Genomic DNA, 20867 nt, shown 5'->3' with positions numbered 1-20867 from the left:
ATTTTCTGTAGATTGAATCGCAATGGTGAGAGTTAGATTGGCTGTGTGATCATAGTTTCAGGCGATTGAGACCCTTACAATCTAGACTGCAATGTTTTTAATCCTCAGTTTGCGATGTGTGCTAAATCAGATCAATTCACTCTTTGGTTTTCGGAGGTCTGAATTTTCAGAGTCAGATTTTCCAGACATTTAGGGATGCTGTTTGGAATCGACCTTTGAGCTCACGTAGGACCCCCCCCCCCCCTGTTTTTTGTTTTTTAGACTCATGAGATGGCCACAGATGATAAGACTTCCCCAACATTGGACGCTGCTAATGATCTGCCGCGGTCTCCTACTAGTCCTTCTCACCTCACACACTTCAAACCTTTGACTCCTGACCAGGACGAACCTCCTTTCAAGTCAGCCTATAGTTCTTTCGTCAACCTCTTTCGGTTTAACAAAGGTAGGCCGTGTTCTCAGACGGGGTCAGAGAACCTGCGGGTGTGAGTCTCTGAAATTCCCTTGTTCAGCTTTCAGGCTGTGTCTTGGCAAGAATGTGGACTGTCAACAAGGAGACAGCTTTGGTCGTGGGCTACTGGGGTTTACTGCTCAAGAGGAGAAAGCTAGAATTTTCCCTGTAATCTTACTAATTATTGGTAACTGAAGATCTGAATTGAAAACTAATGTTAAAAAGAGGCATCTCTTTGAGGTTAGCATTTTTTCTTCTCCCAGCCCCACTTCCTTAATGTTTCAACTCTCTTAAGTTCACAGAATGAACTTTGTTCTTGTAGGGGTTAATAGCCAAAAGGTTTTTTTTTTTTTTTTTTTTTTTAAAAGATTTACTTATTCATGAGAGAGAGAGAGAGAGAGAGAGAGAGGCAGAGAGGCAGAGACACAGGCAGAGGGAGAAGCAGGCTCCATGCAGGGAGCCCGACAGGGGACTCCACCCCTGGTTTCCAGGATCATGCTGAAGATCTGAGCCAAAAAGGTGGCGCTAAACCGCTGAGCCACCCAGGGATCCCCCAATGGCCAAAAGATTTTAATTAAACCCATAAAACTAGAAGAATCAGCATATGGGAGGAAACGTTCTTATTTTTCCAAAATTGAAACTGTCAGCATGCCCCTTGACTTAAACCCATTAGATTAAGGTGTAAATGTAGTAATACCAAGAGAAAAGATGCTTTTAGCTTAAAGATACTGTTTATTTATTTATTTATCAGGAAATTTAATATCAATGCAGTACTTTTATTTAATCAACAGTCTGTGTTCCAAACAAATGATTGTCCTCAAAAGAAAACTTCCCTTCCAGGATCCAGTCCAAGGTCACATATTACATTTAGTTTTCATCCATCTTTAGTCTCTCATTCTTTGTCTTTTGTGAGACTGGCATTTTTGTGGAGAACACACCAGTTATTTTACAGAATATTTTTTAATTGGAATCTTATTTTCCTTTTTTTCATTGAAGTATAGCTGACACAGTGTTACTTTAGTTTCGGGTGTACAGCATAGCGATTGGACAAGTCTTCCCATTATGCTGTGTTCCCCACAGGCGTAGCTCCCATCTGCCACCATGCAGCACTATTACAGTACCACTGACTATGTTGCCTATGTTGTGCCTTTCATCCTCATGACTTGTTCATTCCATAACTGGAAGTGGAAAGGTACTTTTTTTAAGTGAGCTCTTTTTAAGTCATACATTTTTTACCTGGAAAAAATTTAAAAAGAAATATGGCCTGTATATTTACTTTTTATTTGGGCTGTATTATTTGACATGCATTAGAAAATAATCCCTCTTGTTGTAAGGAATTTGAGGGTTATTCAGGAGAAATTTTAATAGTAGTAACTGACTTTTAGTAGTAGTCATATTTAAAGCCGTGTAAAATCTCCTATTAGTCCATTTTTAAGATGATGACTTTTAAAAAAATCTTATTGTTTACTTTTAGATTTACAGAAAAATTGGGAAGATAGAAGAGAGTTCTCATATACTCCCATACCCAGTTTTCCCTATTACTATCAGCTTACATTACTGTAGTATACTTATTATAATTAATGAACCATCTTTGACACATTGTTATTAAAGTACGTGTTTTATATATACTTCTTCGGTTTCTACCTAAATTCATTTTTCTGTTCTATGATCTCATTGGGGATACCACATTATATTTAGTCATTATTAGACAGTAATCTTTTTATTCACCGAATGTTCATTGAGCACATACTACCCACTATTACATGGTTTTAATAGTGCATGGGATCTATCTCAAAAACAAAACAGATAAAAAAAAAAATCTCTGCAGTCATGTAAAGCTTGCAATCTATTTCCTTTAATATGCTCAAGATATTTCTAATGAAAAGTAAAAAAAACTGAGGATCACATATACCAAGGATGTAATACCGGCCTATAATTGTGCCATGTTCTTTGGATTTCTTTTTTTTTTAATGTAATTTTTAATTATGCAAGTAAATACGTATATACATGATTTTCTGAAGAATTTCATCTATTCCTTCTCTTTGCTATACTCTGAGTCTTATTTTTTCAAATAATGCCAAGCTTTCCATTGCTACAGAGCGAGCAGAAGGGGGCCAGGGAGAGCAGCAGTGTCTAAGTGGAAGTTGGACCAGCCCTCAGCTCCCTTCAAGAACACAGTCTGTGAGGTCACCTACACCTTATAAAAAGCAGCTTAATGAGGAACTCCAGCGACGATCGTCAGCGGTATTAGGTGAGACACTATTTCTTGTTTCATTTCTCTCTTGTGTTAGATTTTTTCCAGTCACAGTGTTTCCCAGGTTGTTTATTGACTTTACTTTTCGGCTGTTTGGAATAGTCAGGTGCTCTTTAGAATTAATGAAACTGTTAACCTCGGTAGTGAAAGAATTCATTGGTACCTAAAAAAAAAAAAAATTCTTAAGCATTTTATTAAATTTTAATTTAGGCCAAGCACAGATCTCTTGACTGTTTTTTGATAATTACTTGCTTGGGTTTCAGAAGAGAACAGTTTGCCACATCCCCAGGAGAACACAGGTTAGTTTCAACTTTGTGAATGAATTCTGCATCTGTTCTTGGGATGGCTAGTGTCATGTGGTGTGCATGCCTCTGGCTGCAGAACTCTCAACTCCGTTAGTGGGCTGCCACTTGCTCTTGGCCGTCTGTCCTTGTTGGGGTGTAGACTGTCATTGTGGCTGGATAAGCTGAGCTCTTGCTTGTTTGTTCTCTGTCCTGGTGTACTATAGTCATCTCCTTCATTTTCATGCTCTTCTGATGAGTATAGGGTGGGGATCAGTACCTGAATTGAGAGATAAGGCAAAGTGAGTTGTTTTATGTTTTATTTCTATTAGAGTATTAAACTCAGCACAGTGGTTTGCCCTGCTCAAGGTGATAGAAGAAAGGCAGTGAGAGGTGGCATAATAGAGAAAGAGGTGCAGCATTAGAAGTCAGGTGTCCCTGAACTCCAGACCGGTCTTGTCTGGCCAGTCTTCCCCATGAGAGAGATCCTCGAATGAAAAGTAGGCAGGCACAGGTAATGGATGTTGGCAGAAGGATATCTTATAGCTGAGACTTGGTTCAGAACCTCCTGAGGACTGGAGCAGAGCTGGCTACATCACCTCTGCCTGTTTCCTAGGGCAATGAGCCTCAGCCTGGGTTACAGCAGCCAGTTGGAAGGAAGAATTAGAAGGTGGGAAGGAAGGGAGAGGGAGAAAGAAGCTCTTCCTTTACTCCGAATGGTTGGAAGGAAGAGACCATCCCCACTTTAACCTTTAAGCTCAGTAAACGCCTTTGCTTGTGAACCTGACCTATGCTGAATTAAGCATAGAATTTCTTTGTTTATGGAGAAGGACTAGACTCTATTAGGGATTACAAACTGACAGCCTGTCACACCTTGCCTTAGTGTTTGGATAAACTTAAATTTAAGTATCACTAGGTGGAGCTTGTAATGTCTAGTTTGCTGCAATCCCCACTGCTCCTTTAGCCTTAGCTGCTAGAGGCGCTTAAGCTTTAGAAGCCTGAGACTGACCAATCAAGTTCCTTTTTCTACTAAAAGGCTATAATTCCACAATTTACTAGCACTGTGACATTATTTAGGGCAGAGTGCTAGACCAGATTTTCTCTCAGGACTCTTTCGCTTTCTTCTGAGACCTGTGATTCTGTTGGTTCTAGGAATAGCCTTGCTCTTCCTCTTCTAGCGAATGATGCTGTTCGTATTCTTCTTTTACTTCTAAGGAGCTAAATTCAAGGGCCTTCATGATTATTTGTTGTCCCTGCATGGGAGCACAGCCATTGCAATCTAACAGCTTCATCTGCCTTTTTTTTTTAACTTACAAATTATGGACACTTGCTTTATATTGTGATACTCAAGAAAAATTTGGTCATTCTAATACTTACACATTGTTTTCTAGTGACAACACATGAGGTATCTGCTGAGATTAGCATATTACTATTTATAGAAATATAAAGTTTTTAAAGTTTTTTAACATAGGTGCACTTTCGATAATTTGTGTTACTCAGTTGTCTTGGGAAGTTCTTTGTCAGTTTAGATTTAGAGCAGAACCTCTTATTTTTTGGTAATCCTTTCTGTCTCACCCAACCAAAAGTTGTAAAAAAAAAAAAAAGTGTAAGTGATCCCTTCCAGTTTGGAGATACAGCATTGAGGAGGTGGCAGGAAAGGGTAGGATTGGAGTTCTAGCAATGCTTTGGCATTTTTAATCAGTTTAGACCTTGTGAAGGGAATTGTATGGGTAAATTACCACCCTGTATGTTCTGAACACTGCCAGTCTTTGGGGACATGGTTATTAAAGTCCTTTCTGATCATCTGCTTCATGAGGCTTTAGGAACTCGGTCTGTAAACTGAACTGTTTGACTGGAGAGACTGAGCCAGGTTAACTCAGCGATTGCTTTTTCTTCTGTTAAATTTCTAGCAGGTATTTGTTATGGCTTAGGACTAAAGAGCCTAATAAATCATTAATGAATTTTGGGGCCATTTAGGTAGTGTGTCTGTCTGAGGCCTCAAAACCGTCAGTGATCTTAGTGCTTTTCTTAGATAACTCTTGCTTATGAAGCAGTGTTTTACATGGACTTGCAACAGCCTTGTACCTTTATAAAGACTGGTTTTAACTATCAATCCATGTCACTGGCTGGGAGAACATAAAGGCACTGTGCATCACATATATACCTTATTTTATTTTGCACAGGTATTAGAACGAATAATCAGGTTGCTTTTTGTTTTGTTTTTTTTGGTAAATCTGGCTCAGACACAAGAAGGAAAGCAGAACCTACCTTTGGAGGTCATGACCCTCGTACAGCTGTTCAGCTTCGAAGCCTCAGCACAGTATTAAAACGCCTCAAAGAAATCATGGAAGGGAAAAGCCAGGTACTCTCCAGGGGCTTTAGAAGATTATTTATTAAACACTTATATGGGGCTTGTACTATACTCACTAAAAATGGCATAGTGCTACTCGACTCAAAAGAATGTTTAGTTAGTACTTCCTCCAGGTATGAACTCGTAGTTTTACATATAAATTCTTAATTTTAATTTACCAGTTTCCCCCCCTTTATAGTTAGTGCTTTTTGTTTTAAGTTAGTGCTTTTCTGGTTAGGAAGTATTTATTTAGCCCAGAGTCAGTAAATAGTCTTTCATGGTTTCTTCAAGAAACTTTATTATTCATGTGAAGCTTTGGGGTCAAGCTTTAGTTTTTTTTCATGCATGTTTAATTGCACCTAGTGCCATTTTTTTTTTTTTTAAAGACCATTCCTCACTGATTGCATTATAAATCTTGTCATAAGTCCATATACATGTGTGAGGGTGTGTCAGGGCTTTGTTTTCTGTTCTAGAATTCTATTTTTTTCTATCCCTGAACGAATTTTCAAATTTTCTAGTTTTAGAGTAAGTCTTAATGGCCAATAATATGTCTTTCGACTTTGTTCTTGTTTAAGGCTGCCTTAAAGGTCATTTTGGCCTTTTCTATGCCATATGAATTCTCAAAATAGTTTGTCAATTTCTGCAGAAAAATCCTGTGTAGGATATTGATTAGCATTGCATTCGCCCTTGAATCTTTTCATATTTTCAATTTCACATAATTGTTACTGTTACAGGATAGCGACCTAAAGCAATACTGGATGCCAGACAGCCAATGTAAAGAGTGCTATGACTGCAGTGAGAAATTTACAACCTTCAGACGCAGACACCATTGCCGCCTATGTGGGCAGATTTTTTGTAGTCGTTGCTGTAATCAAGAAATCCCTGGAAAATTTATGGGCTATACAGGTAAATGCATTTTATTGATAGTTTTACAGTTTTTTTTTTTTTTTTTTTTTTTTTTTTTTTTTTTTTTTTTTAAATTTTTTTATTATTTATTTTATGATAGTCATATATTAGAGAGAGGCAGAGACGAGGCAGAGACAAGGCAGAGATAAAGGCAGAGGGAGAAGCAGGCTCCATGCACCGGGAGCCTGACATGGGATTCGATCCCGGGTCTCCAGGATCGCGCCCTGGGCCAAAGGCAGGCACCAAACCGCTGCGCCACCCAGGGATCCCGATAGTTTTACAGTTTTTAAAGGTCACAACTATAAAATAGTTGTAATACAGGACCGAAGTTAAGCCAATTTTTATTTTGGGTTTCATGTGTGAGACATGGTGGGGACAGAAGCTAGGGAGATGCAGCTTTGCGTTAAAGGACTTTACAGTCGAATAATAAAATAGATGGAGAGGTTCATAAATAACTAGAGTAAAAGATAGCGTATCATAGATGCTAGTGAAAACCACAGGAACATTAATGTTTATTAGACAAGGTGGTTAGGATAGATTACTAATATATATCACTATGAGAAATTTTATTCTACAAAATGCAGATCAACGCCAAGTTATAGGACACTGTACTTGAGCAAACTGCATCTTATTCATATTCTTTCATAAATTTATAAATATGGAAATTTTAAATTATTTGTTGAAGCAGAAAATACTGAACAATGGTGTGTGGATTTATACAGTGATTTGGGAGTGGAAGGTGGGCAGAAGTTACCAAAAGAAGAACGGTTTTTGCATCTCTCAAATTATTTTTGTTACCATGCAAATCTTCCTCTTAGCTTCATTCACTCCCCCCGCTTCCCCCTCCCCCCAAACTGTTAGGGGTTTAGAGCTCAGTCATCTTTTATCAAGATTGTGGCTACAGCCTTGCAAATAATTTTTTTTAAAAAAGATTTTATTATTTATTCATGAGAGACACACAGGGAGAGAGAGGGAGAGGCAGAGACACAGGCAGAGGGAGAAGCGGGTTCCATGCAGGGAGGGCAGGGAGCCCGATGTGGGACTCGATCCCAGGTCTCCAGGATTACACTCTGGGCTGAAGGCAGTGCTAAACCGCTGAGCCACCTGGGTTGCCCTCAAATAATTTTTTACCTTTAGTTTTCCCTACCTCTAATTCCTTTTGCACACTCTGGTCATTATTCTTTGTTAAATGTTAATTTGAGCCCATGGGGTATTCCCCTGCCTAAAACCCTTTCAGAGCTCCTGTTACCCTGAGGATAAAATCTTATCTTGTTAATATGGTTGTGTTAGTTTCTCCAGGCTGCCATTACAAAATGCTACAAGCTGAATTGCTTAGAACAATAGAAATTTATTTTCTCACAGTTCTGGAGGCCAGAGCTACCATAATAGCTCTCACTCCATAGGTCAGGGAACTAATGTAGGGACTCAGACATTTGCTGAGAATGTTGATTCCAATTATATATTTATAACTGAGGAGTAACCGCAGAATAACCACTGAACCCACTATCCAATGGATCTGAGCCAAAACGCTGTTGATCACCTGACCTCTATAAGCCCCTGTTCTAACTAATAGATTAAAATAAGATTTTGGGTCTCCTGGAATTAGACCAAAGTCCAATAATTCCCCAGAGGTTTGCCTGTTACCTTTTTTTCAATACACAGTTAACCCTGGTAAAAGGCTATAGATCCCTTTGGGGAAGGTTGGTAGAAAGATTAATAGTGTAAGTTTTTGGCAGTGTAGCAAGGTTCTTCCTTAAGGGGACCCAGACTCCCCGCTTCATTCAAGAAATTCTGGGTCTGTAAATGGCTCAAGTCTTAGAATTAATTGAGAGGCCATGACTGTTTTTGATTTAAGTTAGACTCCTGTCCACTTGATCTAGAGTTCTTATACAAATCAAGTAAGAATTTAGTAGACTGCCCATCGACTTCACTTCTGGGAATACCATGATCAGTGCCATAGGTCACTACAAGCCAGACTATTCTGATTGTTGCTTTGACTCTACTGTCTATTAATAGTATCCATGACCACCTTGTCACTGGCATGATTAAATCCAGCATTTTGCCCCGGCCACCCTGGGATCTAATGGTCTCCATTGCATTTAGGTTTCCCAATTCAATGGCAGCAGCTCCCACTGTAATTTCTGACCTACAGAGAGGAGTGACCACAAAGCTCTACAAGGATGCTGGGGCTGCCCTCACAAATTTATTTCTCATGGTCATGAAAGGTATATGCTCCAGATCCTCCTGGTGTGAGTGGGTAGGTCTTACTTGGTAAAACCTTGCTTAACATTTAATCTCCCTAATTCTTTGGATCCCTTCCTTCATAGTATACCAGGGCAGCTCTGGCCTTTCAACTTCTTTCAGTATAGTCCACTTTTGGTCCATGTTTCAGCCAACCAGTCAACCAGTGAGACTGTTAGGGCCCCTTTTTACCTCTCAAGCTATGTTACTCAATCGAGAATCTCTACTTAGCGGGCTCATATCAATAAATTCATCTGGGTCCTACTTTATGTTCTTTCCACTCTTCTTCTATACCTCTGATATATATCTACATACCTATTCCCTGGGTTTCTGTCTATATACATTGGAAAAATCATGTGGTTCTTTTGGAATGTAGTGTACCTTCTCGTGGGTCACACTATATCTTACCTTTCAGGGCTTGCTGGGACTTGAGTCCCAGCCTGTTATAGTTCTAGAAACAAAGAGGGTATAGTGGGAGTGGGTCCTGAGTAGAATAAGCAGTGTCTTGCAAGGTAGCAAACTCAGGCCATTTTGGATTTCTCAGACAAATTAGGGTTAATCTCCTCTGACAGGGTGCAAAGAAAGGCAAAAGAAGACTCAGCAGAATTTTGGGGTTTAGTGTCCCCAGCTTCATCAGGATCTTTCCATATGTCCTCTCTACTTTTCAGGATTCCATTCCTTACTAATCAGCGCCCTCATTTTCACAGCAGTCATACTGCAAGATTAGTGATTCAGTGTGTGTTGTAATTAGCCACCTACAGGATGAAACTCTTAGTTTGATTTTCAGCTCTGTGGCTATAGGGGATGATGATTTCTTTCAGGGATGACATAGAAACTTCAAAGTAATTTGTACAGCTGGGAGTTTGAATTCCTGAGTCATCCTTTCTCCCTTACCCCTTGACTTTGTCTAGTAATAGGAGCAACCAGTTAGTCTCATTATACCTGCTATTTTGACAAAAATATTCTAAGATATGAGGCATACCCACTTTATGGAAAGTGATATACTTAATTAAAGCCAACAGATTATCTATGTTAATCGTATGTTAATCAAAAACCCTTCACAGTTTTGACTAACCAACCAGTCTCCAAGTTGACAGATAAAATTAACCATTGCAAATAGGATAGTATTTGCTGCACACAGTTGTATATTATAGCCTTAAATAATTGTCAAGTACTTAGAACAATGTATGGCACATAGAAAGGGACAAATGAATATTAAGCAGGTATTGGTGGCAGTAGCAATAATACCTTTGCATCTGTCATACAACTTTTTTTCAAGAGATTTTTTAGTTTATTCATTTGAGAGAGAGAGAGAAAGAGCATGAACAGGGGCAGAGGGACAGGGAGAAGCAGATTCCCCACTGAGCAGGGAGCCCGATGTGGAGCCCTATTCCAGGACCCTGGGATCACGACTTGAGCTGAAGGCAGATACTCAGCTGAGCCACACAGGTGCCCTGTCATGCAACTTTTTAATTATATGTGTGTCTTTCACCTTAGTGGACCAAGTTCATTGGTAGTGGAGCTATGTCTCCTCAATCTTTGTATCCCATCACATAATATAGCCAAGTGTTCAGCAGGTACTTGCTGATGAAGGTTCTTTATGGAATGAAAACTTTTTAACTTCAGGTTTGACTGTGTCCTGATCATTTTCATTCTAATAGCTGACTGGTTAAGGGAGATTTCTTTATAGTAAGAAACAAATCAAACCTTTGTTGTGGCAACTTAAAGACCTTGCTGCAGGATGTGATTTCACTTTCTTACTGCAGTTCTACTTTGGTCCGCTGGTGGTCCTGACCCTCATTTATTATTCCAGACTGGATTCACTTTTTTTGGTCCTGTTTGAAATATTTATGTTTTTCCTTGGTTTTGGTATATTTCATCTGTTGATTTTTGGCATCGGAAATGAGTAATGCAACAGGTGATACTTAACCTTAAAATATATGCATAATTTAACAAAATATATGCATACTTTAACAAGACTGAGGACTACATAGTTGTAGTCTTGAAAAAGAAATGGGGTGCTGGGGTGGCTGAGTCAATTAAGTGTCTGTCTTCAGCCCAGATCATGATTCCGGGGTCCTAGGATTGAGCCCCAGGTTGGCCTTCCTGCTCAGTGGGCAGCTTGCTTCTCCCTCTTCCTCTGCCATTCCCCCCTTACTTGTGCTTTCTGGCTCTATGTGGCAAATAAATAAAATCTTTAAAAGAGAAAAAAATTAAAATGCCATTTACTATATACTTGCTTATAATTACAGTAAAATCAGAGTACAGTTGCCTTTAAGAAATGTTTTGTTCCATGTTACATCAGTTTTCTAATGTTAATTGTAAAATAAAAATTAAGGTAAAATTGTTAAATAACATTTGTAAAGTTTAATTATCTGACCTTTTTGGTTTTTTTGGTACACTAAACTTACAGAATTACACATATAGTGACCATAAAGTAGGATAGAGATGAAAACTTACGGTTTGGGCAGGGCTGCATTTTTTTCTAAAAAAAAAAAAAGACAGCATATGAAAGTATTAAGTTACTTGTTGTTTGTCCTCTGAAGAATATTTCATTGTCAACTCAACTTTTGCTATAGGAAAAGTTTAATATTTCCCCCCACATATTTCATATTGTCTGTAAGCCTGTTTTCTATTTGTTTTTAAGACGGTGCCCCCTTGTGGAGGCCACTCAAAGGCTTCACAAAGGAGACCTAACATTTTCTTCCTTACTTCCTGCCCAGGGACAATATGTTGTTTCCCATTGTATTGGTTTATTTACTCTATTTGAAACAATTTTTTGCTCAGACCTACTGTCCCTTATTTCATTTTTAGAACCTTGAAAAATACTTTTATTTTTTAAAAAAACAGCCTGAAACAGAGTTTGCTGCTATCATTGGGTGCTAGTTTCTTAACTCATTAATAAATATTTGAGGTAATTTGAATGCCTGGATGAATTTATCATAATGATGGTTTTTAAAATACATAAATGAACCAGTAAAATTGTTTTGCATTTTGAAAACATTGTTTTTGGTAGCCTTGACTTGAAAACGTTTTCCTGTTACTTGAAAAACTATTAACCCAAGGATTTAATGTGTTCTGTTAGGTAACCTATTATCATTTTTTAAGTTAATTTTCTTGTTTTGTTTTCCATCCTAGGGGACCTCCGAGCTTGTACATACTGTAGAAAAATAGCCTTAAGTTATGCTCACTCCACAGACAGTAATTCCATTGGGGAAGACTTGAATGCTCTCTCAGATTCCGCATCCTCTGTATCTGTACTTGATCCAGGTGAACCTCGAACACCTGTCGGAAGTAGAAAAGCCAGCCGCAACATATTTTTAGAGGATGATTTTGCCTGGCAAAGGTACTATCACTTAAAAACAATTTATATTTGAGAAATACAGATAGTCTTGTGACCCATGAGTGGCTTCAGTTAATATTTATCTTCTTTGAATTATTTCCTATGAATTCCCCTCCTTTTTTTAAAAAATTTTTAAAATTTTTATTTATTTATGATAATAACAGAGAGAGAGAGGCAGAGACACAGGCAGAGGGAGAGGGAGAAGCAGGCTCCATGCACTGGGAGCCCGACGTGGGATTCGATCCCGGGCCTCCAGGATCGCGCCCTGGGCCAAAGGCAGGTGCTAAACTGCTGCGCCACCCAGGGTTCCCTCCCCTCCTTTTTCTTTGGCTTGCTTCCAGAAGGATCACAGAATGTTTATGGATAGTGATTATACTGACTAATTAGAATGTAAGATCTACGATTAGAGAGACTTCTATTGTTATTGTTCACTGTTCTACCCACTGGCAACAGAGTGTATGGCATATATATGGCCTGGATAATATTTGTTGAATAGGCAACAAAAGTGATTGAGATTAATAATTTCTAATGTAGCCTTTTTATAGAAAGAAAATGCTCATAAACTTTGTATTCATATTGTTTGTAAATGAAATTAGATTTTTTCTTCCCTAAGTAACATTTTTTTTTTCTTCTAAGGATCATGTTTTTCCGTAGGTCTAAATATGTATACTGCCTGCTGGTGAAGGATTTTACTGACTCTTGCAAGTTACATGGAAGTGTTTGAATTACGGTCCTAGATTTATCAGTTTCTGATTGTTTTCTTTTTCCTAGCTAAGTTATATTCTTCTAAATAATACTAAATCTGGCCATATCAAAGAGCATAGAGTTTTAATTAACCTCGTTCCAATAAGTTACTTTATTGATCACCCCTTAAAGGTGTGACGAATTAATAGGTAACCAACGAATTTAAACAGAAGTCAAGAATGAATTATAGCTACAGTCTACATATATGACTCTCAGGGACATAATGTGGAACAGAAAAGAAAGGTGTGTGTACATATATTACATATATATATACACGTTTGTGTATATATGTTGTATATATACACACACACATATATACACACACACACAATGATTACTTATGAAGTTAAAAAGTACACAAAATAAACACACTGTCCATATACAGATGTGCTAAACTTAAAGGAAAGGAAGAGAATGATAAATATAAAATTGACAGTAGTAGTTTCCTTGAGGGCTCAGAGTGAAATAGGATTGGGTAGGGGATTGCTAATGGTACATTGGTATTTGTGGCATCATGATTCTTTATATATTATGTATATTTTAAAAATTTTAAAAATTGATTATACATTTAATAGAGCAATAAAAAAGTATAGGGATTCTCACCTCTTTCTTACTTTAGCTAGTAATGCCTTTTAGGTGTACCTGGCCTTGTTGTGTGAGTCCATAATTGGCAAATGTCCTCTAATAAACTAAATTTGAAAGCTTTCTGAGAGATGTAGGATACATGTCAAAGATAGAATAATTTTAGTTCTGTGCTAATTGTTTCATGTTCATTTTCTTTTAGTTATCATTATCTCTGGGTAGGCATTGCTTTCTTCTTTTGAACAGATGTAGAAGCTGAGGTTTAGAGCAATTAACTAATAGATCTGAGGTCATACAGCTAGTGAGAGAAAGGGAGAGCCTGTACTTGAACCAAAGTCTGACTCTGCAGTGCTATTCCAGTGGGCTATGTGAACTGAAAATAAAATACTTGAATTCAGAACTTCCTTCCCAAATCCTCCCAATTCTGTGTATATTATGGATGAATGAGCTCTGTAAGTACCAATCCAACCAATGTTATTATTTTAAGAGCGTATCATATACTTAATAAACTACCAGTTTTTTGGCAGTTGATGTAGTTAATATAAAAACCATAGTTTCTACCTTAATTAAAAGAAGAAAACAAAACTGACCCATAATCTCATTATTGTAGGGGAAAACAATCAGCTTTTAAATGTTAAAGCGCTTCATTGAAATTGGATTTGCTTGTTCCTGTCCCAAATCATCTCAGTATTTTTCTTCTTTCTTTGTAGTTTGATTCATCCAGACTCCTCAAATACTCCTCTTTCAACAAGACTTGTATCTGTTCAAGAGGATGCTGGGAAATCTCCTGCTCGAAATAGGTAAACTGCCAAATGAAATCTCGGTATTCTGTATTTGATTTTTCTTTCTTTCATGGTAATGAGAAGAGCAAACAGATTAAAATGGGGTAGTATTGATTATTATACTTTCTTAGCTCCAAAAGCTGAATTAAACTATTGTTTTGCCTTTTTCCTAGTCAGCTCTGGCTTGCATTCCTTCAGTTTCTCTTTTTCAGTGTTTTCCACTGGCTTCAGGTCTCTGCTGGCTTCAGAGGAAGCCTACAGTCTTATTTTCTATTATATAGCGAAGAGAGGAGTTAAATGGGCACTTCCTCGGTTCTTACCACCACTTACCAACTTAATAACATTTAGAGTGCATTAGTTTTCTTTTTTTCCTGCCTCTTATTCAAGCTAATTTTCCATTTGTATTATGGATCCCATCTCTTCTCATTTTTTATTAATTATCCTATTGATGTTTGTACCTTCTACCTCTCCTTGCTGACTCCTTACGGTTGTCATTTAAACAAACTTAGATCACCTCTTAAAAACAACAGCAAAAAAATTTCTCCTTTGTGATTCATCTATTTACCTATATTCTCAATTATTTCTTCTCTTCTTAGTCAAGAAGAAATAACTGCCCGTAATCATTCTATACCTGCACACTTCCTCCTCCTTTTTTGGCTTCCTAGATCTTACTGATATCCACACCTCTTCACTGAACGGTGAAGTTTACAACTTTAAGTGGTGAATAAGTAGCTGTTAATCTGGAGAACTAGACATTTGAATGACCTTGGTTTAACGTACTTTCAATTTGTTCTTCTTCCAAGTATTATTAAGTACCTAGAAACCAGGTACATGTAATAGAGCGGTGAATCAAACAAACATTTAATGCACAAAAAAGCAATAAGGTATAGGGGTAGAGATTGGCATTTTAAATAGTGTAATCAGAAAAGATCTCACTGGGAAGATGACATTTGAGCAAAAACCTGAGGATGTGAGGGAATGAGCCATGTGGACATTTTGTAGAAGAGTGTACCAAGAAAACAGGAAATAGCAAATTCCTAGAAGAAACAAAGCTGGCAAAGAATAACAAGAGGCCCTCTGTACCTGGAGTAGAGTGTTTTTACAGTTAATTGTAGGACTTGGCCATTTACTCTGGGTGACCTGGGAAGCTACTAGAAAGTTCAAGTGTTTAAAAAACTTCTAAAATTATTTTGAAAAAATTTCAAATTTGCAAAAAATTGCAAGAATAATGAATTTTAATATATTCTCTTTTTTTTTTTTTTTCAAATTTTTATTTATTTATGATAGTCACACAGAGAGAGAGATTGAGATAGGGGCAGAGACATAGGCAGAGGGAGAAGCAGGCTCCATGCACCGGGAGCCCTACGTGGGATTCGATCCCAGGTCTCCAGGATCGCGCCCTGGGCCAAAGGCAAGCGCCAAACTGCTGCGCCATCCAGGGATCCCAATTCTTTATTAAGGTTCATTAATTTACATCTTCCCATGTGCTCTGTTACTAATTATATACTTTTTTTTTCTGAATCATTTGAGAATAAGTTACAGATATCAGGATCTTTTACTTTTTTAAAAATAAACCTCATTTTTTAGAGCAGTTTTAGGCTCACAGCAAAATGGAGTGGAAAGTACAGAGAATTGCTTTGTACCCCCCACCCCCTAACCTCATAACCTCCCCCATGATCAGTATCCTGCACTAGAGTGGTATGAACAGTTGGTGAGCAACTGTAACATATTATTACCCTGCATTGAAATATTATCACCCAAAGTCCATAATTTAGGGTTCACTCTTGGTGATGTACTTTGGTGGCTGGGACAGACGTATAATGATATGTATCCAGTATTGCAGCACAGCACACTGTAGTTTCACTGCCTTAAGACTTCTCTGAGATGAGGAGTCCAAGATGGTAGAGGAGTAGGAGACCTTAGTTTCATCTGGTCCCAGGAATTCGGCTAGTTAGCTATTAAGTCCTTGTGAACCAATTGCGAACTCAACCGGAGATTTAAGAAAAGAATAGCTGCAACTCTACAATGGAAGAGTGACCACTTTTCTACAAGGTAGGAGGCGCAGGAGGAGCTAATCCGAGAGGATATGTGGGAAGGTAAACCTCACGGGAACAGAGCCTCGGTCAGCCTGCTGCCGGCAAGTGATAGAGCAGCCGAGTGCAAAGTTGGTACTATAAGAAGTCTGCTCTGGTGAGGGACGTTCCAGGCGGCGAAGCGGGGCAGCATCCTGCGTGGGACAGTGTGGTGTCAGGATCCTTGGGTTCACAGGAGGACCGGGGGTGCCCAGCTGCGGCAGAGTTCTAGGCATCGGAGCACGAAGCTGGCTGCAGTCAGCAAGCCCACGAGTGGGCTCTCGGCTGGGGGATGCCATAACCCGCAGAGAGCGGCGCAGTGTGCGTGACTGCGCTCTGAGCAGGGGCCCAGCGAGGAGCAGAGCCAGCAGATGCCCCCTTCCTCGCCCCTCGAGACACGCGTGTGTGCCGCCGGAGGCTGCAGGGTTCGGAGACTTGAAGCGGGGTCGCGTGCCTGAGCTAGAAAGGCCCAGTCACAGGCTGGGTCAGCACGAGAGCCGACCCAGGGAGACAGGAGGGCTTGGCTGCTTTTCCCTGAGGGCGCACTGAGGAGTGGAGCCTTGAGCTTTGGGCTCTGGGGCTGGAGATTGGGAGGCTGCCATTTTCACTCTCCCGGCCTAAAGCCGCAGCACAGAAAGGCTTCAGGGAACCAAAGCCACCTAGAGCAATCCCTCAGGCAAGGGCAGTGCAGTTCCACCGCGTCAAAGGTGCTTGAGACGTAGTGCCTGTAGTGCCTGTAGTGCGCAGTCCCCTCCCCGAGATTATCAGCAAGAACTTCCAGTCAAGACCAGGTCTACTGAACACTGAGAACCGTAAAACTCAGGTGCCAGGGGAATATAGCATGTAGAATTTATGGTTTTATGGTGTTTCCCCCCCATGCCCCCCCACGATTCTCTAGTCTTTAATTTTTTTTAAAGATTTATGTATTTATTTTTTCATGATAGACATAGAGAGAGAGGCAGAGACACAGGCACACAGGCAGAGAGGGAGAAGCAGGCTCCATGCCGGGAGCCCAATGAAGGACTCGATCCCAGGAGTCCAGGATCGCGCCCTGGGCCAAAGGCAGGCGCCAAACCACTGAGCCACCCAGGGATCCCCTCTAGTCTTTAGTTTTAATTATTTTTTTTCTTCCCTTTTTCTACCAATTTCTTACTTTATCAACTCTATTTTAAAATCTTTTTTTCTTTTTTCTTTTATTTTTTTTTAAGATTTTATTTACTTATTTGAGAGAGCACACGAGCATTCACACAAGCAGGGGGAGACGCAGAGGAAGAGGCAGATGCAGGCTCCCCACTGCAGGGAGCCTGATGGTGGGCTTGATTCCAGGACCCTGAGATCATACCCCGACCCAAAGGCAGATGCTTAACTTAACCATCCAGGTGCTCCATTTTTAAAAAATCTTTTTTAATTTTCATTTTTACAGTTACATTACATTTCGTTGTATTTAATTTTATCTTGTATACATAAAGGTTTTTCTTTCTTGACAATTTTGGGATGCAGTTGCTTCTAAATCACCAGAATACACCCACAATGTAGTGTATGGCTCTCTTCTCTTTACCTGTCTAATCATATTCGTTTTTGTTGTTTTGTTTTTTCTTCTTTCTTTTTTGGTTTTTCTATTTTGTTAAGTCTTTTTTAGTTTTCATCTTTACAGTTACATTCTATCCTTTCAATGTATTTAATTTTATTTTTGTATATATATGTTTTTCTTTCCTTAAAATTTTGAGGTGTAGTTTCTTCAAACCAACAAAAATACACTCAGGATATAGTGTATTGCTCTGTTCTGTTTACCTTCCTGTTTATATTCCTTCTTCTTTTTTTTTCCTGTCTTTTAATTTTCATTTTTATAGTTACATTCTATCTTTAATTTGTACTTATTTATTTATTTATTTTTTTGTCACATATGAGTTTTTCTTTGGTTATAGTTTTGGGATTTTGTTTTCTAACAAATGGACCAAAATACACACAGGATCCAGTGTATTGCTTCATTCTGTCACCTATTTGATTATATTTTCTCTCTCTCTGTTTTTGTTTTTGAGCCTTTTTTATTTAATGTGTATTTCTTTGGGGTCTTTGCTGCCATTTTAGTATTTTGATTCCTCGTCAACTCTTCTCTGGATAGAATGACAAGATGGAGAAACTTACTTCAAAAAAAAGAACAAGAGGCCTGGGGACCTAATCAGTATGGATATAAGTAAGATGTTGGATTTACAGTTCAGAATGATTATAAAGATGCTTGCGGGTCTTGAGAAAAGCATAGAAGACTCCAGAGAATCCCTTTCTGGGGAAATAAAAACTAAAATTTAATGAAGTTGAAGTAAAAAAGGCTATTAATGAGATGTAGTAAAAAATGGAGGCTCTAATTGTTAAGATAAATGAGGTAGAAGAGAGAATTAGTGACCTAGAAGACAAAATGATAGAGAATAAAGCTGAGAAGAAGAGAGATAAACAAGTACTGGATCACCAGGGAAAGATTTGAGAGAGAAGTGATACCATAAAGCAAAACAATATTAGAATAATTGGGATCCCAGAAGAAGAGGAAAAGGGGGGGGGGGGGGCAGAAGGTATATCAGAGCAAATTAAATCAGATAATTTCTCTAATCTGGGGAAAGAAATAGACATCCAAGTCCAGGAGGCACAGATCCCAGCTCAAAATCAATAAAAATAGGTCAACACCCTGACATATCATGGTGAAACTTACAAATTTCAGAGACAAAAAGAAAATCCTGAAAGCAGCTGGGTACAAGAGGTCTGTAATGTAAAAGGGTAGAAACGTTAGACTGGCAGCAGATCTAGTCACAGAAATCTGGCAGGCAGAAAGGACTGGCATGATATATTCAGCGGGTGCTAAGTGAGAAGAATATAGAGCAAAGAATACTTTATACAACTACAATCTCATTCAGAACAGGAGGAGAGATAAAAAGCTTCCAGGACAAATAGAAACTAACAGAATCTGTGATCACTAAAACAGCCCTAATAATAATACAAGAAATATTAAAAGGGATCCTCTAAGCGAAGAGAAAGCCCAAAAGTAATGTAGACCAGAAAGGAATAGGGACAATATACAGAAACAGTGACTATAGGTAATACAATGGCACTAAATTTATGTCTTTTAGTAGTTACCCTGAATGTAAATGGGCTGAATGCCCTTAATCAAAAGACACAGGTTATCAGATTGGATAAAAAAGCAAGACCCATTGATATGCTGTCTGCAGGACATCATTTTAGACCCAACACAACCAGATTGAAAGTGAGGGGGTGGAAAACCATTTATCATGCTAATGGACATCAGAAGAAAGCTGAGGTTGTGATCCTTGTATCATACAAAGTAGATTTTAAACCAGACTAATAAAGATGAGGAAGGATACTATATCATAATTAAAGGGTCTATCCAGCAAGAAGATCTAACAGTTGTACATATTTATGCCCCTAACATGGGAGCAGCCAGTTACATAAGCCAATTAATAACAAAATTAAAGAGACACATCGAGAATAACAGTAGGGGACTTTTAACACCCCACTCACTGCAGTGAACAGATCTTCTAAGCAGAAGATCAACATGGAAACAAGTTCTTTGAATGACACTCTAGACCAGATGGACTTTGCAAATATATTCAGAACATTCCACCCTAAAGCAACATAATACACATTCTTCTCGAGTACACATAGAACATTCTCCACAAGAGACCACAAACTGGATTATAAATCATGTGTCAATCAGTACCAAAAGATTGGGATCATTCACTGTATATTTTCAGACCACAATGCTTTGAAACTGGAACTTAATCACAAGAGAAAATTTGGAAAGAATCCAAGTACATGGAGGTTAAAGAGCATCCTACTAAAAAATGAATGGATCAACCAGGAAATTAAAGAATAATTAAAAAAATTCATGGAAACGAATGAAAATGAAAGCACAACTCTTCAGAAACTTTGGGGTAGAGCAAAAGTGGTCCTAAGAGGGAAGTATACAGCAATACAAGTCTTTCTCAAGAAACGAGAAAGGTCTTAAATACACAACCTAACCTTACACTTAAAGGAGCTGGAGAAAGAACGGCAAATGAAGGCTACCCCCAGCAGGAGAAGCAAAATAATAAAGACTAGAGCAGAAATAAATGAAATAGACGGCAGAAGAACAGTCGAACAGATAAATGAAAATAAGAGCATGTTCTTTGAAAGAATAACATCAATAAACCCCTGGCTAGACTTATCAACAAGAAAAGAGAAAGGACCCAAATAAATAAAATCATGACTGAAAGAGAGACCACAACCAACACTGAAGAACTACAATTACAAGAACATATTATGAGCAACTAGATGCCAACAGATTAGACAATCTGAAAGAAATGGATGCATTCCTGGAGACATACAAACTACCAAAAATGAAACAAGAAGAAATAGAAAATCTGAATAGACCCATAACCAGCAAGGAAATTGAAGCAGTTATCAAAAACCTCCCAACAAATAAGAGTCAAGGGCCAGATGGCTTCCAGGGGAATTTTACCAAACATTTAAAGAAGAATTAATACTTATTCATCTGAAGCTGTTTCAAAAATTGAAATGGAAAAACTTCCGAACTCATTCTGTGTGGCCAGCATTACCTTAATCCCAAACCAGACAATCACCTCACCAAAAATGAGAATTACAGACCAATATTCCTGATGAACATGGATGAAAAAAATTCTCTCCACATGAGAATATATGATTGTCTTTCTGATTGACTTATTTCTCTTAGCATAATATCTTCTAATTCCAGCCATGTCATTGCAAATGGCAAGATTTCATTTTTAGTCAAAATGAAATTTAGTGTATGTATATGTATGTGTATACATATTTGTATATGTATATATATATTTGTATACCA

General features: G+C 38.4%; 1 protein-coding gene across 14 annotated transcripts in view; it reads left to right on the top strand.

Moving 5' to 3' along the window:
• Positions 1-20867, top strand: part of PIKFYVE (phosphoinositide kinase, FYVE-type zinc finger containing) — an 82947-nt gene that overhangs the window by 5136 nt on the left and 56944 nt on the right. For 8 of the 14 annotated variants that reach the window (XM_072741569.1, XM_072741577.1, XM_072741570.1 and 5 more), the window contains exons 2-8: positions 262-442; positions 2547-2699; positions 2966-3001; positions 5227-5345; positions 6068-6239; positions 11619-11826; positions 13860-13949. In XM_072741569.1, the coding sequence (XP_072597670.1) occupies positions 262-442; positions 2547-2699; positions 2966-3001; positions 5227-5345; positions 6068-6239; positions 11619-11826; positions 13860-13949 (959 nt within the window). The remainder of the gene's footprint in view (positions 1-261; positions 443-2546; positions 2700-2965; positions 3002-5226; positions 5346-6067; positions 6240-11618; positions 11827-13859; positions 13950-20867) is intronic. The other 6 variants (XM_072741580.1, XM_072741579.1, XM_072741574.1 and 3 more) reach the window with 1 other exon arrangement.

This window comes from Vulpes vulpes, chromosome 16 (genome assembly GCF_048418805.1).
Source record: "Vulpes vulpes isolate BD-2025 chromosome 16, VulVul3, whole genome shotgun sequence".
Lineage (NCBI taxonomy): Eukaryota > Metazoa > Chordata > Mammalia > Carnivora > Canidae > Vulpes > Vulpes vulpes.
Note: the sequence above shows the minus strand (reverse complement) of the source record. Positions and strands in the feature narration are given on the sequence as shown.